We start from the raw sequence: 22,503 nt of genomic DNA on the forward strand, positions 1-22,503 counted from the left end.
CAGTATCCTGCTATGCTAACTCCACATTCACACAGTTCCTCTGCGAAGCGGGTGAGGCCCTTGCTGAGCTGTACCGTGCTATCTATATTCACTGGCTCAGCTCTCCACAAGCTCAGTCGTCTCTGCACCTCATTGCATTTTGCGATGTACATTTGTTCTTTCTGCCTTGAAGAGCGGGACCAGTGCAGGAGCAGCTTCCTCCTTGCTGCTGTTAACCCCAGGCCTTGGTCCCTCCTGAAATGTTCCCTGCCGAGTTCCTGGGCAGGGCAAGAGTGATGGAGATTACTTGCATCTGGAATAAGCTTCTGCTGGGCAGTAGCTCCCCCCGCCAAGGGAATACATTACAGACCTGAGTTTGAGCAAGCAGAAGGAGGATTTGGATTCATGTCTTTCATTCCCAGTGTAAGGCTTCCACTCAAAAGACTTGAATAAAATCAAAGCTCACCCCTTCTTTCTCACCTAGCTGCGTCTTACGCAAACCAGTTCTACTTGCCAATCTTCTAAAGGTGAGGATATGGACATCTTTTCTGGAGGAGGGAGCAGTACTGTGGATCCCATGTCTCCAAGTTACTGAAGCTCTTGAAAGTCAGGGGTAAAGTGTCCTGTCTCCAGTATTTCCCTGTGGGTGAATTGTAGGCAGTTCCTAGTTAAATATAACTAACTTGATATCATCTTTTCTGTCGTGAGATGTCTGCTACCTAATGGGAGGGTGTAGAGAAGATGGATGGGGCCAAACTCTTCTCAGAGGTGCATAGTGATAGGGTGAGAGGCAGCAGGCTCAAGTAACAGACCATGATAAACCCCAAGTAGACACCAGGAAATTCTTCATCATAAGGGTGATCAGACACTGAAACATGATGTCCAGAGAGATAGTGGTATTTCCATTATTGGACACCATATTGGACAAACCCCTGGCAACCTGATGTAACTGCACATGCTTTGAGGCTGAAGGAAGGACATGGACTATCTGATCTCCTGAGGTCACTTCAGTTTTTCATGATGATTCTTTGTTCTGTTGGATCAGATAGCTGTTTTGGATACCCCGTCTGAGGTTCTTCAGCCCCGTACACTGTAGGGGAGAGCAGAGGGGTCCATGGCATTGTGTTCGGTGTTGTGTTTCAGAGGAAAATTTCAGCAGTGTTGGATTCTGGGCACCTGAATTTGCTTATTAATTGCATCTGATCTGAAACGATTACTTGGTCTGTAACTTGCAGAATGAACTTTGTCAGTAGAGGACAATTGTCAGGCTCAGTGCTGGCTGAAAGGGCCGCAACTCCTTCCCATGGTAGCTCGTGGAACTGTGCTTCCACATACCAAAGCTGAATTTATTTCTCTGTGCTGTTGGGTGTTTTTTTTATTTTTTATTTTATTTTTTCCCTACTAGTAAACTTGTCTTTACTGCCAGTTATAGGCAGAGTGTGGAAGCCTCGTGAACATTAATTGCAGAAAAAACTTGAGAGAATTTGCTGGAGACCCTGGGATTTGAGAGGAGCTGCTTCGACTGGAGGCTCACAGACTTCTTGGTTTTCTCCCTGTGCTACAGCACACCACCTGGTAGTAATGTTCTTGCATCTGGTTTAAGGCTGTAGTGTCAAAAGAGACACTGAATTGATCCAGCTTCTAAAAATCTCCTGCCCAAATTCCTATGGCATGAAGCTACAGCCCTACTTGAGCTTTTCCATGATGTTGCATAATGAGTTGTGCATTTATTTCTGCTGCTTCTGACTCTTGGGATCTGGCAGTCTTGTGAAATTTTCATGAGGAGTAACTACCTGGTAGGACCCACACATCTGAATTAATTTAAATTATCCAGCCAGCTATTTCAGTATTAATGTAGATATATGTTCTGGAACAGTGCCTGCAACGTAACTGTGCTTTTAAACGGGCACAAAATGTAAATCAAAGGTGGCAGGAAATCTTTCTGAAGTTTGAAAGGAAATACCGTCAGCAGTGGACACAGTTATTAAGAGTACTGCTTGTATGGTTCTCATTCATTACAGACAACCCTTTGGAAGCAGACTGTAACAAGCTGTGCTGTATTTTTGCATATTGACAATACTGAGCTGACAAAGACTAAAAGAAGTGTGGAAATAGAAGAGCAAAAGGAATTAGTATTGATCACCTCTTGGAGGAGAGGCTGAGGAATAAGGAAGAAAAATGCATTTTGGTAACCCTTCAAGCATACTGCCAGTTCATGCAGATCTGCTGTAGGGTCAGGCATGTATCATTCTTGGTTAAAAAAGGGGGTTTGCTGTAATGAATTGGGATTTGAGGAAGTGGGATTTGCATATGCTTAACTATAGAGGTTTGAAATGATGATGCAGGAATATATTTTGAAGTCCATTGCCCTTTCCAGCTTATTGATACATCTTTTCTCTTCTGCAGGTTAATGCACTATTCTGTCTTTATAAGTAATTCAGAAAGCATCTCTCAAATTTGACTTGGCACCCTTTCAGTTCTGATGCTTTATTGAAATTTTTCTTTATGTGTTTATAATCCACTTCTCCAAGCTCTGGGAGCCCTCCTGTGCATCTCTGGTGCAGGTTCTTGTAGTCCCCTCTTTCTCTCTGATTCTTCTAGCAGTTCTGGGTTCACTGTCATGCTCCTGTTTTGAAACCACATCCTGCTAAAGGAGTAACCTCCCACTTTAGTGATACAGGGCCTTTCCCCTTCCTTCTTTCAGATCTCTCCTTAATATGTATTTTGTGAGTCGTGCAAACACACATGACTCAAATAGTCTTCCTGCCACAAGATTGAAGTTTGGAAAATGTGTGCACTCGTATCATATGAAAATACAGCCATAATTTGATTTTTGCTTCTAAACTGTGCATTCCAAAGATATTCTGGTGGCCCTTTTAAGCCAGGGCAGTGAGCATGTGTACAGAGCTTTGAATTTTCATTGTAGCTGTTTTATGATCCGAATTAATGCCATCTCCATAGACTTTCTTATATTTGACTTCCCCATATCAGTCCTGAATTTTTAAGAGAACTTTTTTTTCTTTTTTAAGGATTTTGTGACTTGCAGAGCAGCAGCCATATCATTCATGGTTAGCAAATACAAATTAACATTTATTGTTTTAATTTTATTTTTCCAGTCCATTTCACCACATAATTGTTGATTGTGTAATTATATCTGCTAGCTTTGCACACACTTAATTGTATTCTACTTAGGAAAAAGTTTGCTAACTGAAGTTAGAAGAGGTCATTTTCTGTGGATAGTGTTACTAGGTTTTTTTAGCTACTTTGCCTGGAATTGTACAATGTACACTATTTTTGACTTTGTAAACTGTAAACACTACAGTGTACAAAAATGATCTTTAAAAAACGTGGATGCGATAACCTTGTTCTTTTTGAGAAGGAATCAGGATTTGTATCATATTGAAAGTATACCCCGGGAAACACTGAGTGAACCATAGGAACTTTGAGAGTTACTAACACGGTAAAGAAAGCTGAAAGATGCTCATTCAAGCAACTTCGGTTATATCTGTAAAAGAAAGGGTATATTGAGCTATCCAGTGAGGTCAGATGGCACTGTCATTGAAGGGCTTTGAAAGTCATTGGTTTTCTTCTCAGAAACTGGTTTGCTATGTCTTTGGTTTTGGTGTTTCTGGTTTTTATTTCTCCACTGGCAGAGGGAGGACAGTGATAAAACTCAGTTTCTAGAATTCAAGTGGTCCATATTAGTTGAGTTCATCCTTCCATGGTCCTGTAGAATCTCCTCACCCTAGGGTCCTGAAAGAGAGAGCTTGTGTCGATCTCACTCATATTGGGTCTTAGAAGTAATTTGTATTACTTCATTACGATCGATATTTGGTTATTTTACACCAACATGGCCATTGGACTACAGTCCATCTTCAGAAACAAAAGCAAGGTCATTTGCAATTTTTAAAGGTGATCTGTGCAGTAATGAGTGTATATGTTACGTTTCTGAATTTCTAATAGTCAACACGAGCACTTTATTTCGTCCCCTTGCAAATGGAGAAGTGAGATGGTGGCCTCTGTGGGAATACTTTTTGTGTCTCTCACGTGAAAATTTTAAAATATTTTGAAGAATGCTTATCTTGTTTTGTTCATTTACTTACACCTCCCTTTACGTTATTCTCTGGTGGTAAAAGCAAATCTGTATTTGGGGTTTCTGTGTTTAATAAGCAAGGCTGCTGCGCAGGAGATGTATCTGTGCATGAAACTTCTATTGAGAGCTTGGTCTGAAAGCAGAGTCTTCAGAGCCTGTATAGCAGGTTCTCTGCCCTCTGAGGGAGAGCTGGTGTCACAGTCTTTCTTTGCCCTCTTCAGACTTCTCTGTGTAGTCAGAACCGTGTCTTGGTGGAATAATGGTTGGATATATGTGGTTGCTTCTCAGCTGGCCAGCTGGGCTTCTTCCTCTGACATGTCAATTGGTAGAGTAGTAATTTCCAATTCCTTTCATTCTGAGGAAGGAAAGCAATGGTACTTCATCTTCAGAGACCAACAGAAACAGAATTCTTTATGCTGCCTTAAAGCTTTTGCTGCAAACCACTCTTGAGAGTCTGTAGAAGTTCCAAAGATAAAAATACTACCTACATTTCGGTATCTTCCTGCATCCCTCCACAGAGCCACAAGAGAAATCATAGACTCTCTCCTTAGTTAACTTCTACGTTGTTTCAGAAAGATCTTTGTGGACGCTGCTGAATAACTTGCTTTTTCTTGGAGGAATACAGAAAATCATGATGCCTTGATTTCATCCTGACACCAGCAAATATGATTGCATGGTTTTGTCTGGGGCATTGGTTCAAGACAGTCATGAAATAATGAGTGTCTATTACTTAATCACCAGGAATGCTTAATAGTTTTGTCACAAGTGTTTTTCTTTTTGGAGGCTCGTAAGTGGTTTTGCTGTCTTGCCACACTAGATATAGAATAGGTGCCTTGATGAATTACCCAATGGGGATTCTGCTGCAGAAATTCATGTTTGCTGAATGAAAATCAAAGCCTTTTCTTGTCTCCTTTGGTTATTACAGTGAAGCTGCTGGTTTTTAACTATGTCTGCTTATGTTGTTGCATGCAATTGCTGGGTTTGGAGGGCTTTTTGCCACAAAGTATTATGATGATGCAGATGTTCTGATACTGTTCTTTAAAGCAGTTGGTTGCGGATCTGATGGTGAAAGATGATCAGCAGCTAGCATATATCATCATCATCTGATCCAAACAGGTTCCTTTGGGAGTCAGCTGTACTGTTTCAGTGTGTTGTAATTAAATTGAGCACAGTTAAGGTGTCAGAAATTACTTTATAATACAGGATAATGGACTTAAATAGGCTTATTTGCACAATGCAAATCATAATCTAGCAAATTACCCTTAAAGGCTATATATTAACTAGCCCCCCAATATTCAGTAGGAAGAGAAAAAGGAAAAAAAATGGTCTGATTTCTGACTTAGTCCCTAGGACATCCTTGCATTAGAGTCTGTCTGGACTTAATAGATGCTACAGTAAAGCCTGTTACTTGTGAATAACAGTCATAAAGTGTTTTGTTTGAAAGAAAAATGTGATTATTCTTTATTTTAGTGAGGATTGGATGAGTAGGGGGAAATCCCTGTTAACCAGACCTGTAATACTTGGAAAAGTCCTTCTTATATATGCAACAGGTAACTTGTGTAACTAGCTCTCGCGAGGTTTTGAGCAGTGTTAATTCCCAGAAAAGTTCCTGTGAGTTGTGAATATTCAGCATCTTACAGAATTAGGCTGTATTTATGAAGAGGCTAATGTTGTTAGGAAAATAATAGATTTACATGCATAGTAAGAGCTGTTTGTAAAACAGCAGGTGGTTTGTAAAATATCAGAAGTCAGCAAAATGTTTACTGATGTGATTTCTTTCTGAAAAACATGTGAACATTAATACTTCAGATAAAAAATAACTGATTTGCTTTTCTTCAGCTGTTTCAGGTCTTTCTTACTTGTGGTTTGAATGCACAGACCTCTTCATTTTCTGTCTTGAGGACCTGATTTTATCTTTTGAAGGGCCCAGCAGAAGGGGGAAAAAAAAAAGAAGAAAATTTTCTTGCAAACTTTATTTCAATAGGGGGCATATTTCTATGAATAGATAGGAAAAGTTCAGGTGATACCAGAATGTTTGTGTTTTAGTTTTGTATGCGTATGCACATACTTTCACGCAGAATACTAGGTTGCATCTCTCTCTAGTCATATAAAACCTGCTTGGGATTGAGTTCATTAATGGTGCAAAGCAGTATTAAAATACTACACTTCTTTAGAATGATACATACAGGTCTAAGCAGTTTTTTAGTCGTAAAAGCCAAAGAATATGATTATAATAATAATATCATTGATATTATTATTAACAATATTACCATCATTGTCAAAATCCTGTAAACTAATTTGCCTGTGTGCCATTTTCATGCTCCAATTTGGAATTGAACCCTGTCCCCTACCCAGTAAATGGCTGTTGAATTGTGTATGTCTTTTCTGAAAACGTTTCCAGTGTGGTGAAAAAAGGAATTCAGTTCAAAGATCTTTAATCCAGTTTCCTCTGGTGTGTTCGGTTGCACAGAAAATCTTACCCTTTGCCACTGCCCTTCAGTTCTTCATCTGCTAGTAGTACTGAGGGGGAAATTTGTGCTGCGCTACTTATGCATAATTTAAAACAATTGTGCTAGCTTTAAACCCGAAGTCTTTTTTCATCTATCATTTATCTCGTGATGTTATCTTTTGTACTCGGTACCCTTCACTAAGCACAGCCTGACACATCTTGTGGCCTTTACCTTCTGCGATAAAAAAGATTGAAAAGATGCATGGCACCACCTGGTGAAGATGAGGCAACCCTGGAGAACTGTGCTTCAGGAGCAGGTGACTGATGCTAAGAAATGTGCCAGTCTAGGGACACAGCTGAAGGGGTTGTAGTAGGGAAGGGGGAGGGGAAGGGAAGAAAAAAAAAGAGCAGGAACATTAATACATCTTCCTGAGGTTTGATGGGACATATACTGCCTACTGTTCCATCTGGTGCTTATGATAGCATGGCATATTAGCATGCTGCAAGTTCATAATGTATTCAGGGCGAGAAAGCGCCACTTGCATACCAATTGAGGCATCCTCTTTCTCGGAGCTGCCTTTGAATTTCAATGATGTTTATGCCTCCTAAGCCATGACTGAGCTGAGCATTTCCGCTCGGGGAGGAATAACAGTAGTGAGGGACTCTGGCTCGTGTGGGGTTTCTTTTCCCTCTTTTTTTTTTCCTCCTTTTTTTTTTAGTTCTTCCTGCTATCTCCTTCCAATTTATTTTGTTTGGGGAAGCTTAAAGACAGGTTGAGGTTTTGGACTAGCTAATTACATAGTTTCTGCTAATATTACATTAACTTCTTTTTAACGTTGTAGTCTATTGTCTTTTTGCTTATCTCAAAACGCTCAAGCGCACTTTTTATGACATTTTGATGAAATTACTCTAAAAGCAGTGTGAGGAAGCATTTAAAAATAGCATGATGCAATTCTGCTTTATATTCAGGTTTCCTATATTGCTATATTAAAGAACAAACGATACCCTGAATTCCGCATTTCATGGTAAATTATTTGGGCCCTGCGTCTTCAAGACTTGATTGTAATTTCAGCTGTGCCACCATAATAGGATAAGTATCTGAAGTTGAGCAGGTAGGTAAGTCTTTGTAGGAGTGAGGTCTTTTTATTGATCCCTTGCAGGAAATGTACTGATATGTTCGTTTTATTTCTCCCTACCCTGTCCTCTTTGAAACTGCTGAGATTGACACTTGACTGGAGACAATCTCAAAACTGTGCCGTAGAAACTCTCGACTGCACATTTTGTTTCTGAACTTGTCAAAGATTGGGATCCTTTTATGGCTCAGTGCTGTGAATCGCTCTGCAGCCCTCCTTCCAGTAGGTTTTGAAAGTGTGAAATTTACACACAGGGTAGGGTATTTGATGTGGGATTTTCAAGTGTCTGGAGTAATACATGAGTACTAGGCACATTTGCCTTTGTTGGTGACTGTGCTTCTAAACGGCTTCATGTGTTTTGAAAGTCCTACCCCAAAAAAGGAGACTAAGCTTGCTGCTTGTTGTGGTTTAACCCCAGCCAGCAATTAAGCACCACACAGCCGCTCGCTGAGTCCCCTCCCAAGCAGGATGCCCTAGGAAGAGATTTGGAAGGGTAAAAGTGAGAAAACTCATGGGCTGAGATAAAAGCAGTTTTAAAATAATATGAATACTAATACTACTACTACTACTAATAATAATTTTAATAATAATGACGAAGATGATGATGAAAATAACAGAGAGAAATAAAACCCAGGAAAGACAAGTGATGCAAGTGGAAACAATTGCTCACCACCAACTGACTGATGGCCAGCCAGCCAGTCTCCAAGCAGCAGTCCCCTGGCCAACCTTTCCCCTACCTTCATTGCTGAGCATGACATCGTATGGTATGCACTATCCCTTTGGTCAATTGGGGTCAGCTGTCCCGGCTGTGTCTCCTCTACCACAGCCAAAACCAGCACACTGCTTGAAGGGGGAAGAATATAAAACAGTGTCTCTAGCACAGACCTCTGAATGAATGCATTTGGTATCTAGTCCTCCACCTGCACAGCTGGACTGTTGCTGCTGCCCAGAACCAACTGTGGTTTGAGGCTTTAGCTTAATCTTTAATGCATATGACTGTCAAGCTAATAAAAATGTACTAGGTAGCACTTTGAACTCCTTCACTCTAATTTAGTATTAATCCACTTGATTACTAGAAAAGAAAAGATCTTGCTATACTTCTGATACGTTCTTTCAAATACATCCAGCCGTGACTTTTATAAATATATATTTTCAGACAGTCACTTAGCCACTCCTTGCATAGATAAGAAATGAAAAATGCATTAGTCATCTTGACAAAGAATAAATTGAATTCTTTTGGTTCGCTATCTGAATATCTGTTGTCTGATGGCTTAAGAACATTCCTTGTTTATTGATAGTGCATGTAGACCTAGGTATTAATGTCTTGGCTTAAATGCTAATTTTTTTTTTCCTTAATACATTCATGAAGGCTAATGTTACTGAATAGGAATGTGGAGGAGGTAGTGTGGGTAATTCAAGCAAGTTTAGTCAGCACTTACAAGATTCTTGAAATGTTTCTTGATGTCCTACAGAACTGTTAACATCTGCACGACTTGTGAGAAAAGCCACATTTATTACAGCTGTATGCTAGCTAGAATGCAGAAGAAAGTGGGGGTGGGGGGGGATCCGAGTTGAGAATGAAGCAGCTGGTTTTCAGTACAGAGATTTATAATTTTACTCTCATTACAGACCAACAGTAAACTCTACTTGGACTCTTTTGTATCAGCTTCTTTGAGATGGCAGGTTGAAGGCTTAGGAGTTTAACTATCACTAGATACAGTCCAACAAAATACACAACAGTTTAAAAAACCTCAGAGCTTTTAGATAAATAATCATAAGTGAAGTTCAGCATTTCAAGGAGCTGCTCCAGTATGACATAACATGATGCAGAGCATGTGTTTAAGTCTACATTTGAGATGGTTAAAAAAAAAAAGGGAAAGATAGATTGTTTTAAACAATAAGAAAAAGAAACAGAAGTAGTGAGAGAGTAATAAATGACAAGGCTGCTTGGCTCCCTGCAGAACCTACAAGGTGATGCAGTTTCTCATCCTCATTCTTGTCAGGGTTTGGGGTTGCTGGAGGAATGGAAGGTATGCCAAGAGACTCCTGAGATCCCAGGCCTGACTGAATGGTGTAATAGCACCTTTGCTTTTACCTCTTCTTTTCTCTCTTTTCTCTGTTTTTGTGCTAGAAGAGGAAATGAGGGAAGAACAATCAATATCAGAATCCCATTTTCTGTTTCACTCCTTCCCGTAAAAAATCAGATACACATTTCCAGAATCGGGGTTTTTTTTGGGTCCTAGTTTCATTCCCTCCTCACCCATTTCTTTCTCAGCTGTTAAGATTGAGATTTAAACCCAAGCTATGCCAGTGCTGTAGCTGTCTGTTAGTTGTCACAGTCTTTGTTCAATTTCAGTTAAGCTTAAAGATTTTTATAGTTTTGTTTTCTCATTTATCTGCTCGATGAATGGAAGCTGGTATTTCTTTTGTTTCCTCTGGTTAATGTGGCTTGGTATGCTTGCTCTTACCTTTTTTCCCTACACATTTTAAGTGAGCCTATTCTGGTTTTGCTCAGTTAACTTCTTTACAACATGCCCAAGCCATTCACAGTGGGAGTGCCAGGATTTGTTTCTGTGTCTCCTACTGTTTCTTAACAACCTCAGCAACTGAGGAAGCTGCACATCTACCTCCTGTTCATTATTGCTCTTCTTAAATAGTGGCTCTGAATAATTTTTCTAATATTTTCTAATATAAAACCTATTCCGTGTTCACTTACATCGAAGGCACAAACAGCTACCCATTAAGAATCAGGGCCCATAAAGACCGTTGTGATGAAGAGCATCCTCTTGTTGCAAGAACTCTTTAAAAAGAGTTGGCTGAGGTATCTTTATCTACTCACACGTTTCTGCTGTTCATACTGTGATCTATAGCAGATGTCCACTCTGATAACCTATTATACTTTTTATCCTTTCTATCTAACCTTAGACTTTTTGCTGTTACACCCATCATCATTTAATTACAGCATGTGGCATTGTAAGAGCTCTAACATGTAATTGCTGCCTTTTCTTCCCATTCTCCTGACACCAGAATACAAGCAAAAGCAATTTTTTTAACATTTCAGTTATGAAAATGACTGCATTTGATTCATCAGTGTTTACCACCTCATACCTTCTGAAGTGATGGTCTTAGTTTCTGAAAGTTTGTTTCCACTTAGTCTTGTGGAAACACATTTTATCTTAATTTTGTGCAGATTGTTGGCATTGACCAGAATTATGTGCAAAACCGAGTAGCTCTTTAAGTCAGGGCTATAATCACTTTTGGAAATGACCTGTTAAGTTTCTAATAGGTCATTTGTATGCACAGTTACTGAAGGTGTTTGCTCTGTTGCAATAATTACGAAAAAGATAATGGATGGGAACTCATTTGGGGACAGTTACTCTTGTTAACTGTTCAGTATTTTATCCAGGTACTCCTGTTTTCCCTTTTTAAAAAATTTCGTTTCATAATTTCAGAACTTGCCTTGGATAGTTGTTGCAGTTTAGCAGTTCTTTATTTCTTCATACCCAGGCAGTTTAAAGCCTACCAGACAACTACTGATGTGTTTTACATCTTTTATTCCAAGTGAAGACCACAAAGAAACGTCCTCACAGGAGATCCCAGTACAGTCACTATCTCTCTGTGCTTTTGAATTGCTTTTGCCGTTGGAATTTAGCTTTATTGATATGTATGTGGTGCCAGAAGGATGCTTATAAAGATCTATGCGAGCCATCTTGGTCATTTTTTCCCTGTATTTCTACCCTGCTTGCCATTTGATCTATCTGACTGATTATAGATGTGAAGAAAATAGCAGGTTTTGTTTGGTTCTCTGTGTGTTGGTGCCCCCCCCCCAAAAAAAAAAAAAAAAATATTAAATTTTGGTGGAATATTTTCAAATTTACCTATAATCACATGGCTGTATTTGTGTGAACACAATCTGGGTTCCTATGACTGGATATAGTTTGGAATTGTAGGCATGCCACCATCTGATGTGCTGCCTGCTGCAGTTTTGATTTTTGAGTACTTGACACAGAAAGCCGTCTCCAAAACTGAACTGGGGGGGAGCAGGTGTGGTGGAATTTGGGAGGAGGGGGAATATCTGACTTGTTTGGCCGGGGTATATAGGTGACAGTAGGAGACACTGACAATAGTCTTCTGTTGCAGCCAGTACTGCCTAGTTATTCTTTTGAGGAAGAACTGTCTATAACAAAAAATTTAGAGAGAAATTGTTTGTTACTGTGCAAACAGCAACCCATACTGATGTATACATACACAGTATAAGCTTCCTTCCTGTATCACCATGGCTGAAGTTAACTTTTGATACTGGAGAGAACTTTTCTTAAAGCATCTCGCTTTGGCTTTCTGATTACCTTGCTATTTATTTTGAATTTCGCGCAGGGAGTGGGAGTTTTTCCCGGGCAGCTGCACAATGCCAGCTCCCACTAGTGGTCAGCAGGCGCCCGTAAACAGTTTCCAGCAACTGTTCTTGTCTTTCTTGACGTGTACCCTTTTATCCGTGTACCCTTTTATCCGACACTCCAGTGCCGCCAGCAAGCACAGAAGGTGCGTCCCGGGGCTGTTGCCATCCCATGGGAAGAGCCTGCCCTGCTGCCCTCCCAACCACCCTCTGCCCCGCCACACAGTTTCTTTCTTCCTGTTGAATATGTGGTGCTTAGGGACGTGCTTTAGCAGTGGACTTGGCAGTGCAGCGTTACTGGTTGGGCTCAACAGTCTTAAAGGTCTTTTCCAACCTAGACAATTCTGTGAATATTCTCCCCTTTCTCATAATAATGGCTCCTTTTCTGGTTAATCCACTTCTCACTGAAGCAAAATGTCTCTGTCCAGGTAGACCCAAAGCCAAGTGTATGGTTTTTCTGTAGCACAAAGAGAATTAAATCTGCTTTTCATAAGATTCTTTTCATGTACATGAGGTTCTTTTCATGTCTAAGAAATCATACTGAATTACCAAGGGTTAAGTGCATCCACGTTGAACATTCAGAGTTCAAATGCATCAGACTTCTTTACTTTGTCAATATTTCCCTTGCGCTTGTGGCATTGAGTGGTCTCTCTCTGCTGTCTGACTTCTCACCCTGTAGTTTCACCTCCATTTAACACTCCCTTCAGTGTAACTGTAAACTATTTCTTTCTTGCAATTTTCTGAAGCAGAATGTAAAAAAAAATAAATCACCATAAGTATATTTATATACAAAATCAAGTAAGTAAACCTAGCTTAAATATGTGTTTTAATGCACGTGCACATACACACACAAGTACACATATAGGCACGTATATAGAAGTAAGCCATGGAAGCTGCACTGATCCACAAAGGTCAATATTAAATTGCTGTGTTGGAGTAGTGGGTTTAGCTGGCTTGATGAAAATGAGGTTCTAAAAATGCAAAAACCTTTTTTTTTGTTTTTGTTGTGGGTGGGGGAAAGAATACATTTAATTTGAATTTGCTGGGTATGAATGAAACATGTTTTGAACAACTGTCAAGCATGGCATTGGTATGACACCTCAACTTGTTTTAAGTTTATATTTTCTGTGAATTTCGTAATAATTGTTGATTTTTTTTCCAGTTCAAGCTTCAACTGTATGCTTTTGTTGTTGTTGCAGTCTGATATTTAAAATTCAAATCAGAGGGAAGAAACTTTAAAAGGAAGTTTTAAGTTTTATTGTGCAAGACTAAGACTGCTGTGATGCTTTAAGGTCTAGAAATGTCACGCGTAATTGTATGCCCTGTGAGTGGTCTCATTTACCTATAGCTGTTTTCATTATCTGTAGTTAAGCACATATTCCTGAGTGTTTCTGGGGGTGGGGTGTGCAAGGTTAACCTGATGCCTCTCTTCGTGTGTTGAGATCACCTGATTTCTGTGCAAGTGTGAATTTCTGTGAATTCACTGGCTTCAGAGAGGAGTTTAATCTGGTTTTACATTTGTTAGTCTGATTTTACATGACATGCACAAGTTTCTTCCTTTCTCTCTTTCTTTGCATGCTTATATTATTTCAGATTATGTTTTAAGTATGCATATGGTATGTTAGGCCAAAAAATTGATTTGAAATATGCATCTGGTTTTGCTAATGGTAACATTTGTTTTTTGCTTGTGAGCTTATCTGTCAATAAGTAATATTACCTCATCTAAGAAAGTGTTTGAGATGGAGGACCTTAATTCCGTGTGAAGTTTCTGACATTCGCTCTCCCTCCTCCCATCTCCCCGCTGCTGCTTTCAGGTGCAATCCACTACCCAAAATAAAAGACAGTTGGTGTGATATGCAGCATCGAGGAGGAGCTGACTTGTAACTAATAATGAGTATTTTCTCACACTCTGTCTAGACAGTCAGTCATGTAAACACAAGATGTTAATGGCATCATCTGATGATCTGAAATGATAGTCTTCCAAAGTGTGTATTTCCACAAATGCCTAAGTACTGATTAGGGTGATAAATTGCACTACTTGAAGATTGTCAGTGTATAATACCAATACAGGAGAGAAGCCTATGGCTTCACTTTTCTGTCACTGGCAGCGGCGGTAAGTAATAGTGGCAGCACCTGAGTGAGGGTTTCTGGGGGAAATATGTTTCATTATCTGTTTTGTATTGGTGGATTAATACCTGTCTTGGCTGGCTGAATAGAAACCAAGGCGTTAGTGTGCCCGGCAGCTGCGGACCGTCAGTTCTGGTGTACACCAGCCAGGCTGCTGGAGCAGTCTGATTGCCGGTGGTTCTCATGAAGCAAAGGACCTAGATCTATATGGGAATGTTTATACCATCTGACTTGGCAGCCTTAGGAATTAATACATTAGAGCCTCCAACTCTTCAGTTGAGTATATGGGAAGTCTAATCTGCTAATTTAGCTGACCGCGTTAGACGGCAGAAATCAGCAGCCTTCCTTGGACTGGACTGGTACTTGCTGGAAAGGAGCTTTGGCGGCCTGTGCTGTCTGTCTTATGGGTAAGGTCTTGCTCCCCAGGCCTGTGCATCTGACCGACAAGAACAAACTTTTCATTGTTTGAAATATTACTGGGAAGAAGTGGGTTCTTGGATGGCTAAAATGGCGCGATCTGATAGAGATGGGATTTGAGAGCTTGATCCATAAGGTGAGGAGCAGTCTGTCCCAGACTGGCCAACACCACTCCGTACCTTAAAGGATCTTGATTTGATCGTGACAAATTCCACGATTTCAAACCAAGCAAAGCCAGATGTATATCCATTACCCTCTCAGTAGTCCCTATGTCATCTTTTCAGATCTATAGCCATGGAAATACCACCTCTTACACCCATGTTTGATTCTTCTTGTGCCTAAGGGACTTCTGGCATGTTTTATAAACATAAAGCAATGCTTTTAAAAGCACAGCCGTAATAACTTTTTTGCTGGCAGAGTAATTTAGTTCTTAAAGTTGCCCTGAATCTCAATAAGTTATTTTAGATTATTTTATCTATCTTGTTTTGGAGACTTCAGTTCTAGTTAAATCTAATGGAATACTGGTATCAGTGCTCTCCTAGGACCTTTCTAAAATGGGTAGAGCTATGCTTTACATTTTCTGTAAGTGGATTAAAAATAAAGGAATTAATATTTATTTTGCTTCAGACTTTTTGGTGTGTGTAACAAACTATTTGCTGTTAATTTAGGACCATACAAACTTTGGATTAAAAACATAAATATGTTTCTGGAGAGCAAGTTTGGAATTTTAATTTTAACTGGTGCTGGGAAAGAAAATGTTCTTACTTCTGGTAGGAAAGACATGTGCTTATGTGTGGTTGAGTACGTAAAAGTATACAAATGATACCAATTAGATGCTGATGGCATTTGAGTTTCCTACATATCATTCTAAATTTATCTGTAGTTTGTCAAATAACATGCAATCCTGCATGTCTACTAAGTCTTCCGGAGAAGATTGTACAAAAAGGAAGCAAATGGCTGGTTGAGGAGCCTTTGGGAAGCTACATCTGAAAACACCCCCATGGTTTCCTCTGTACGTATAGGAGCAGTGAAGACAGTGATTGCTAAGGTGGAGAGGTTGTCATCTCTGTAGCTTGTAGAGGCATCCAAGGAGTGGGTTTGGCCAGTGGTTGCTCTGATTGCTCTTCTGCGTGCTGGAGGTAGTGGGCACCTCTTCACTTCACTGGGACCTCAGCGTTCAGTGAGCTGGTTTTGGAATAGCAGTAGTAGTTCTTGTGACATGGAAGACAACCACTCGAAACACGCAGTTCTGGGTTTGTTACTTGTCAACAAAATGAAGTAGAAAAGATCCAGGAAACGGTGTAAACAAGAAAATAGTATTTTGATACTGATTGTGGGATTGTTTGCTTATTAACTGCATTAGTTATGCAGACATGGAGGCATTTTCGTGACGGTTGGTGGGATATTTAGTATAAATCCACATTGTCTTTGCCTTCATTACAGGCCAACTAGTACGTATTCAGCCATGACAAAGGGAACTTGCAGACTATTTTCTGAGGACTTATGGAAACTTAGGTCAGCTGCCACAATTTGGCCCTTGTTTTGCTTGTCTGCTCTTGCTGAAGTATTTCATAAATGGTTATGGTGGTAATAGGTCTAGATTTAGAATGCATTATTCTTCTCTGCATTCCTTTGTATGTTCAAGTGATTTTGCATGGTAAAATTTGCAAAGCCAGGAAGGGGGAAGGAGAAAAGAGGCGTTTAAAAAAAAAAGGTGCAATTCTGACAGGAGTCAGTTTTTAATTATTAAATAACTGCAAGCGAATTTATGATAGTTTTGAAACTGTCAAAATGTGTCAGATTGTTAAATGAGAGGAAAAAGATTTTTTTTCACCCACCCCCCTTTTAAAAAATAAAACTATATGGCAAGACAAGTTTATTACTTTATTACTTTCAGGAGAAAATATGTCCAAGCAAAGCCAAGCTGTAACATTTTTGTCTCAACTCTGAGATTCAACTTGTGCCTTGCTTATTTTATAACGTGTAACTGTCTGGCCTTCAGCTGCTAAGTCATGAGTGTGGGACATAGTTTTTTTGCCAGTCAGAACCCCTAACCTTAGAGAACTGAAACTGAGTGCTTCAGCATTTTTGGTTCATTGTTATGAAAGTGGGACCAGACAAGGTACCATTATGGACGAAGAATATGTCTGTCATTCACTTGGTTTACATCATGCCCAAATTCTTCCTACCAAAACCGGGAGACAGTAGCACAAAAGTCCCTTTCAGCTTTTGGGAGACAGAATGGAGATTGCGTTATTTTCAAGGGTTTTTTTAGCACATCTGAAGAAAGCTCTGATAACTTGGCCTGAGATAACCGGGATGCAGAATTTCTTCTGGCTCCTGCATACTAAGTAAGAAGAAATGGGTAAACTGAGTGTGCTTTCGTTTATTCTGAAAAATAGCTGGTGATGTGATATGTTCAATTATCTGAGCAGAGGAGAACCAAGATAAGGCAGCAGGAAAGTTGTGATATTACTCTTGCAAAAGGGTCATTTCAGTATGTGAGCCTCATCCTCAGTGTGCTATGAGGGCAGTGAAATGTGTCATCTTGAAAACTTGGCTGTGCATGTTCGTCACTTGCCCCGCATGCATTCTCTTATTCCTGGTGGATAAAGCTCAGTGGATAAAGCTTGCAGGGGTAATGTTTTGTGACAAAAGACAGAGTCTGAGTGTCTGAGCTGCTTTCTGATACTGCCCTTCTGCAAATCACCTAGGGAGTAAAAGTTCTCCCCTGGGGAACTGTTAACTGGGTGATGTTTTCTTTCTAGGCCAATAACGTGACTGGATCTGGTGCTGACAGAAAGTTATGTCTGTCTTACGCCCGTGTGAGGTCAGTTGTTTGTAGCACAAAAACATCCATTATGTTTAGGTCCTTGTTTATTCGTTAAGAAAAAGTCAAAAGGGCCAAGAGATGAATGAAATGAAGACTAGACCGGTCTCAGGTCTCAGGCATGCTTGCCAGAGAGAGGGTCTGCAGTGGTGTCATCCAAATGTCGTGTTTTATGGCTGCATTGTAGGACTTCCAGGTTTCCCCAGATGTGCAGCACACGGGGTAGACAGGCTTTGGCATATATATCAGCCTTATACTGTGCATTTGTGAGCAAGTCCTTTTCAACCAAGGCAGATACCTTGTAATATTGTCCTACTCTGTGTAGTGGCAGATCCGAGTCAGGAGCGGTGGGTCTCCACAAACACTGCCTTGTAATGGTGCTGCACAGCTTGGCCAAACCTGAAGGAGGAAAGGTTCTCTACTGACTATAGCGTGACAGCATTATGGATGGCAGAGGTGTGTAATTTGTTCTTTTAGGGACACTTGTGGGTTTCTGTCTCCCAATTTGTACTACTGTGACTCTCAACCTGTAGTTGCTTGCAAATTCCATGCTATGCCTCTCAAAATAATAAAAATTAGTCCAATGCCATTTAGGTAACCATCATCACTATTAAATCCCATAGATTTAGGTCTCAATTCATATAAACTGGGTGGCAGAGGCAGTTTTTAATCCCATGTGTCATATTCAGCGTTTGTTCTTTCTGTGAGTTTAAAGGAAACAAGACAATGGGCAGTTTTAATTTGGCAGCTTTTATTTTTATTTTTAACATGTTGGCACAGAAGTACTAAGTACTGTACAATCAATATAGAGCGTCTTTTAAGAATCTTTCATGCCTGAATATACATCTGGAACTGTTTGTACTAACTAAAAGTAAAATAAATGCCACAGTGTATTATACCATACTTTTTTTCATTTAAAAAAGGAAATTGAAAACACACCACTCCTAGAAATGCTTGACATTGAATTGGCTATTGAAATGGTATCAGTAAAGTATTATATATTCCATATTTTGTTCCATACATCAGCTTTACTTGATGCGTTAGACTTGGATGGGTGCCATGTGAGCTGAAATGTTGCCATATACGAAAGACCGCCTTGTTTTAAAAATGGACTAAATGTTTTAGGGTACAGGAAGTCAAGTCAGTCAGTTTGAATACATGCATGTCTCTCTTTGCCCCTGCTCCTACATGTTTTACTTTGTCTCTTCCCTATTTTTCTTCAGAGGCTGGCTGTGCTTACGATAAATATCAGCGTTCCCCTAACAGCTAAATATAGTGATAAAAATAACTCCTACCATAAAAACTGAATGAATGACGAGAACAGTATAGTTTCGTGAACCAAGAAATCCACATAAGAAATATCGTAATTTAAAGTTACTTTTACAACATTCTTTAATTTAAAATGGAGCAAAATACTTCTGTGGTAAAATCACTGTGCTGTAAAGGAGATTCAAGAATGTATATTTCAAAATGTTTGGGTTTTCTTTTTTTCTTTTTAAAATATAATCCAAAGCAAATGCAGTAGATCTCTGCATACTTGAAACATATTTTCTGAATTTATCCTAAGTCTCTCACTGCACCAGAGGGTTGTGTGTATGGATTAGGACTAGACCATTATTTCACCATCTATCTCCATCCTGAATTGATTGCAGCGAACACTGCAGAATGAATTGCAGATGTCTCCTTTTCCCTCCGGTTTGGAGGACCTCTGGTTTCAGCCCCATTTGATCCGAACTGGGCTAAGAAGTGCAAGTCTGTCACAGTTTACAGGGATTTGGTGGAAGAAATCTTTGCACCTGAAAGAATTTACTCTCTTTGTATACAGAGCTTGCACTCTTAAATGTGTGATGCTGTGGGATACTGCCTCTATGAAACTTTCTGGTGTTTCCCCGCTAATTCAGGATTATTGTTTGAAATGTCAGAGTCCAACAGAAACAAAAATAAATATCAGAAATAGCTTTGCAAATGGGGAATTTGGTTTGAAATGGAAGAAGGTTAAGAATGTGTTTGAATTCAAGAAAATAAGCAATTTTAAGGCATGGTTTTCCTTAAAGTTCTTCCAAATTTCAGGCAAAGTTCCATGTATATGCTCCTGTATTATAAAACCAGAGCAAATGTACATGAAATCTTATACAGGCAGGTTTTCACATGTGAAAAATACAGTTTTTCCTCTTGAGGGATTCTTTCTTGCCCTCCCAAACCCTCATCACCTCTGAATGTATGGATAGCAGAATATCCACTGAGAGTTTGTATGAAAAATGTCTATACATAAAGCCCTCATGGAATAACATGATTTAAGGGAAACTCGGCTCCTGAATATGATTTAAATACCACTTTACCTTTATCTTTCTTACCAGGCTGCTTTTCAACAATGACAGTAAACAGTGAAAAGTGTTGTTGTTGGGTTTGTGGTGGTGTTTGTTTTTTGTTTTTCTTTAATTAAAAAAGCAAATAATTATTTGGAGAAGCTGGAGTTCCAGGCTAAGCATCAGACGCTACAAGCTTTAGGAGTTCAGATCACAAGAACTGCTACCACTTTTATCAGCAGAGGCTCTGCTTTGTGCTTCATCACCACGCCATTCCCTGAGAGATCTACCTCTTAAAAACAGAGCTGCTGAGGTTGTGGGTGGTGGGACAGAAGTGGGTGCAGAGCTGCTGTAGGTAGGTGCTCCCAGCCCCGTAGCTCCCTCAGAGGTTAGGGAACCAGCTGTAGAGGCAAGGAACAGGTAATTAGTATCAGTAAGAGCATATGGCTCCTGCAGGAGTTTTGCTATTAAAGAAGACGGAAAAGTGGGATGTAAAGGCTGTTCTCCTGGGTGGTGTGGTGGTGGTGGTGTCTTCCAAGCACGTGGAAGAGCTTTGTGTTTTGCATTATAGTTCTTCAAAAGCCCTTCATGCCCACTCCCAAGGAGAGTCTCTGCTCTGACAAGATAATCTTATACCCTGGTTAGAAGTGTTTTGAGATGTGCTTGAAAGGAGCCTTCTATCTCCTTACAGAAGTCAGGGCTAGGGAACTTACAGATGACCAGAGATAAATCTGTCTGCCTGCAATCATGCAGTAGCAGATTGGGGTTTGGGGCTTTTTAAGGGAGAGAGAGCAAAGGGAAGTAGCTTGTTGAGGGTTTTTTTACCCCTAAGAGGTCCAAAGAAAGGTAATTAGGAAAACCAAGCCCTAATGTCATGAGATTTATAGGAGAAGTACAGGGGTCTGTGGATAATTTCAGCGATCTGCAAACCGGGTGGCAGACACTGAGGGAGTAAAAACCAGTTGGATCATGGTAGGATGGCAATCCGAAATTGGAGGGCAAAACCAACACACTATTTCCCACTACCATGTTCAATTTAAGTAACAAAACATTGCCAGCTTTTTGGGAAAGCCTCCCCCCTCCAATCTGAGTGCGTTTCTGATTGAACCTGAACTTTGAAGTGCAGCAAAGGAGGGGAGCAGGAGCCGTACAGTTGGTTACAGGCTTGGGATCGCTTTTAGTTATCAACAGCTGAATTGGAGGATACAGTCTGTGCCTGCTCGCTGCGAGCAGCAGACTGTTAGAGGAGCTCGATTTCTCTCACTCCTTCTTCCACCCACCTCCATCTCCTCTGTGCGTGTGTCTGCGCTCCCACATGCTTCAAATCTGTGTACCTGGACTGCCTTCCTTAACAGTTCAATGTGAGTGTTAGCAGAATGAAAACCAGATGGACCAGCAGTTCCCACTGTTATCTCCCCACCAGCTCTGGCAAGCCTCCCTTTCTCTCTCCTTTCTTGGCATGGCAGAAATATTTGCCTTTATTTAGGAGGGCTTGGGCTCACTGCTGTGCCTCTTTCCCTCTGTTGCAACATGAGCTGAAAGCTATTTATTCCCTTGTTGCTGAGGTTGGTTGAGGTGAGTGCAAGATGAATTCGGCTATTAAGGAAGCAATTAACATTTCAAGACAAGTTTTCGTAGTTCTTTATATTAAATGAATGGCTTTTTGAAGATATAGATTTAACTGTTTTAGTGTAGTGATATGGAAAGGAAATTTATATAGGATATGTTTAAAAACTTGCTTTTGTTTTCCAGCGTGTAATAATTTACTGTTGCTTGATTTGCAGATCAAACTGCACCTGTCTCTGTAGCAGCGCTAATATTTAAGCTAGTAATTTTGGAAACTGTTCCCTACACAACTGAGGTTTACTAACCTTTGATCAACACTACAGATCCTATAATACTGTGTCTGTATTCCCTCATACTGTTCTGGGGTGTTTCACTGCTCATCTTCCCCAAACTTAGAAGGAAAGCATGTCGCAAAGTGGAGTGACAGAATGTATAGAACATGACAGACTTTGCTATTGTCTTGAATTAAATCCACAGACTTACATGCCTACCCATTAGCAGCAACACTTACTTGCTTTGCAGAACAGTGTAATGGATTGCAGGAGGACTTGTGTAGAACAGTATATAAAACAAATAATTCTCTCTCCCCCCTCACACACACACCCCCCCCCCCCCCCCCCCCGAGATGGAAGAATTTAACTTACAGCCATTAAAAGCTAAACTTGATCTTACTCATCTTTACTCAAGATGGCTCGCTAAACTCCTGGCGAGAGTAAGGAAGCCTGAATTTTGCTTTCAGTTGTTAAATTTTTGCCCATTCTTGATAAATGAAACAAAAGGGTTTGTGTGGGTTTTTTAAGATTTTAACATAGAGGTGTTGAAAAAGATGTTGGAAAAAAAGATACTTCTGTAGCTTCTACATCAAATATATTGCATCTTTAGTTCTTTAGTTGCAAGAGAACTGTTAGGTTTTCTGCCTGGTTTTGCCTTTTGTTTTGTTTTCTTGGGGAGGTGTGTTTCTACTTATCTTGCAGGTTTTGAACGTTAAAGTTGTTAATATGTGAAGGTGCAAACTTAGATGCTTTTAAAAAAAAATGGTGCAATGATATGAGTGTGTGACAATTGACTGTGTTTATTTTTCTGGTGAATGTAAGAATATCCAGGGGCAGGGTAGTAAAGTGATCCAGGAGGCTCCTGGTATTTAACATAGGTATCTCTCCATGATTACTAAGAGAAGTGATGGAGAGAGCAGCAGGTATTACGAAGAAAC

The 22,503-nt window shown here is 40.0% G+C and overlaps 1 protein-coding gene across 16 annotated transcripts in view; it reads left to right on the forward strand.

Annotated features, from left to right (window-relative positions):
* Positions 1–22,503, forward strand: part of RUNX1T1 (RUNX1 partner transcriptional co-repressor 1) — a 206,604-nt gene that overhangs the window by 130,590 nt on the left and 53,511 nt on the right. The window contains exons 1-2 of one of the 16 annotated variants that reach the window (XM_080381736.1): positions 6,760–6,838; positions 7,491–7,633. The exons of 12 other annotated variants lie outside the window; for them this stretch is intronic. Coding sequence is in view for 1 of the 4 variants with exons in the window: in XM_080381743.1 (XP_080237869.1) it covers positions 6,784–6,838 (55 nt within the window). In the remaining 3 variants the exon portion in view is untranslated. 3 more of the 16 variants (XM_080381743.1, XM_080381735.1, XM_080381737.1) reach the window with 3 other exon arrangements.

Source organism: Falco punctatus (genome assembly GCF_963210335.1).
Source record: "Falco punctatus genome assembly, chromosome: 3".
Taxonomy (NCBI): Eukaryota; Metazoa; Chordata; class Aves; order Falconiformes; family Falconidae; genus Falco; species Falco punctatus.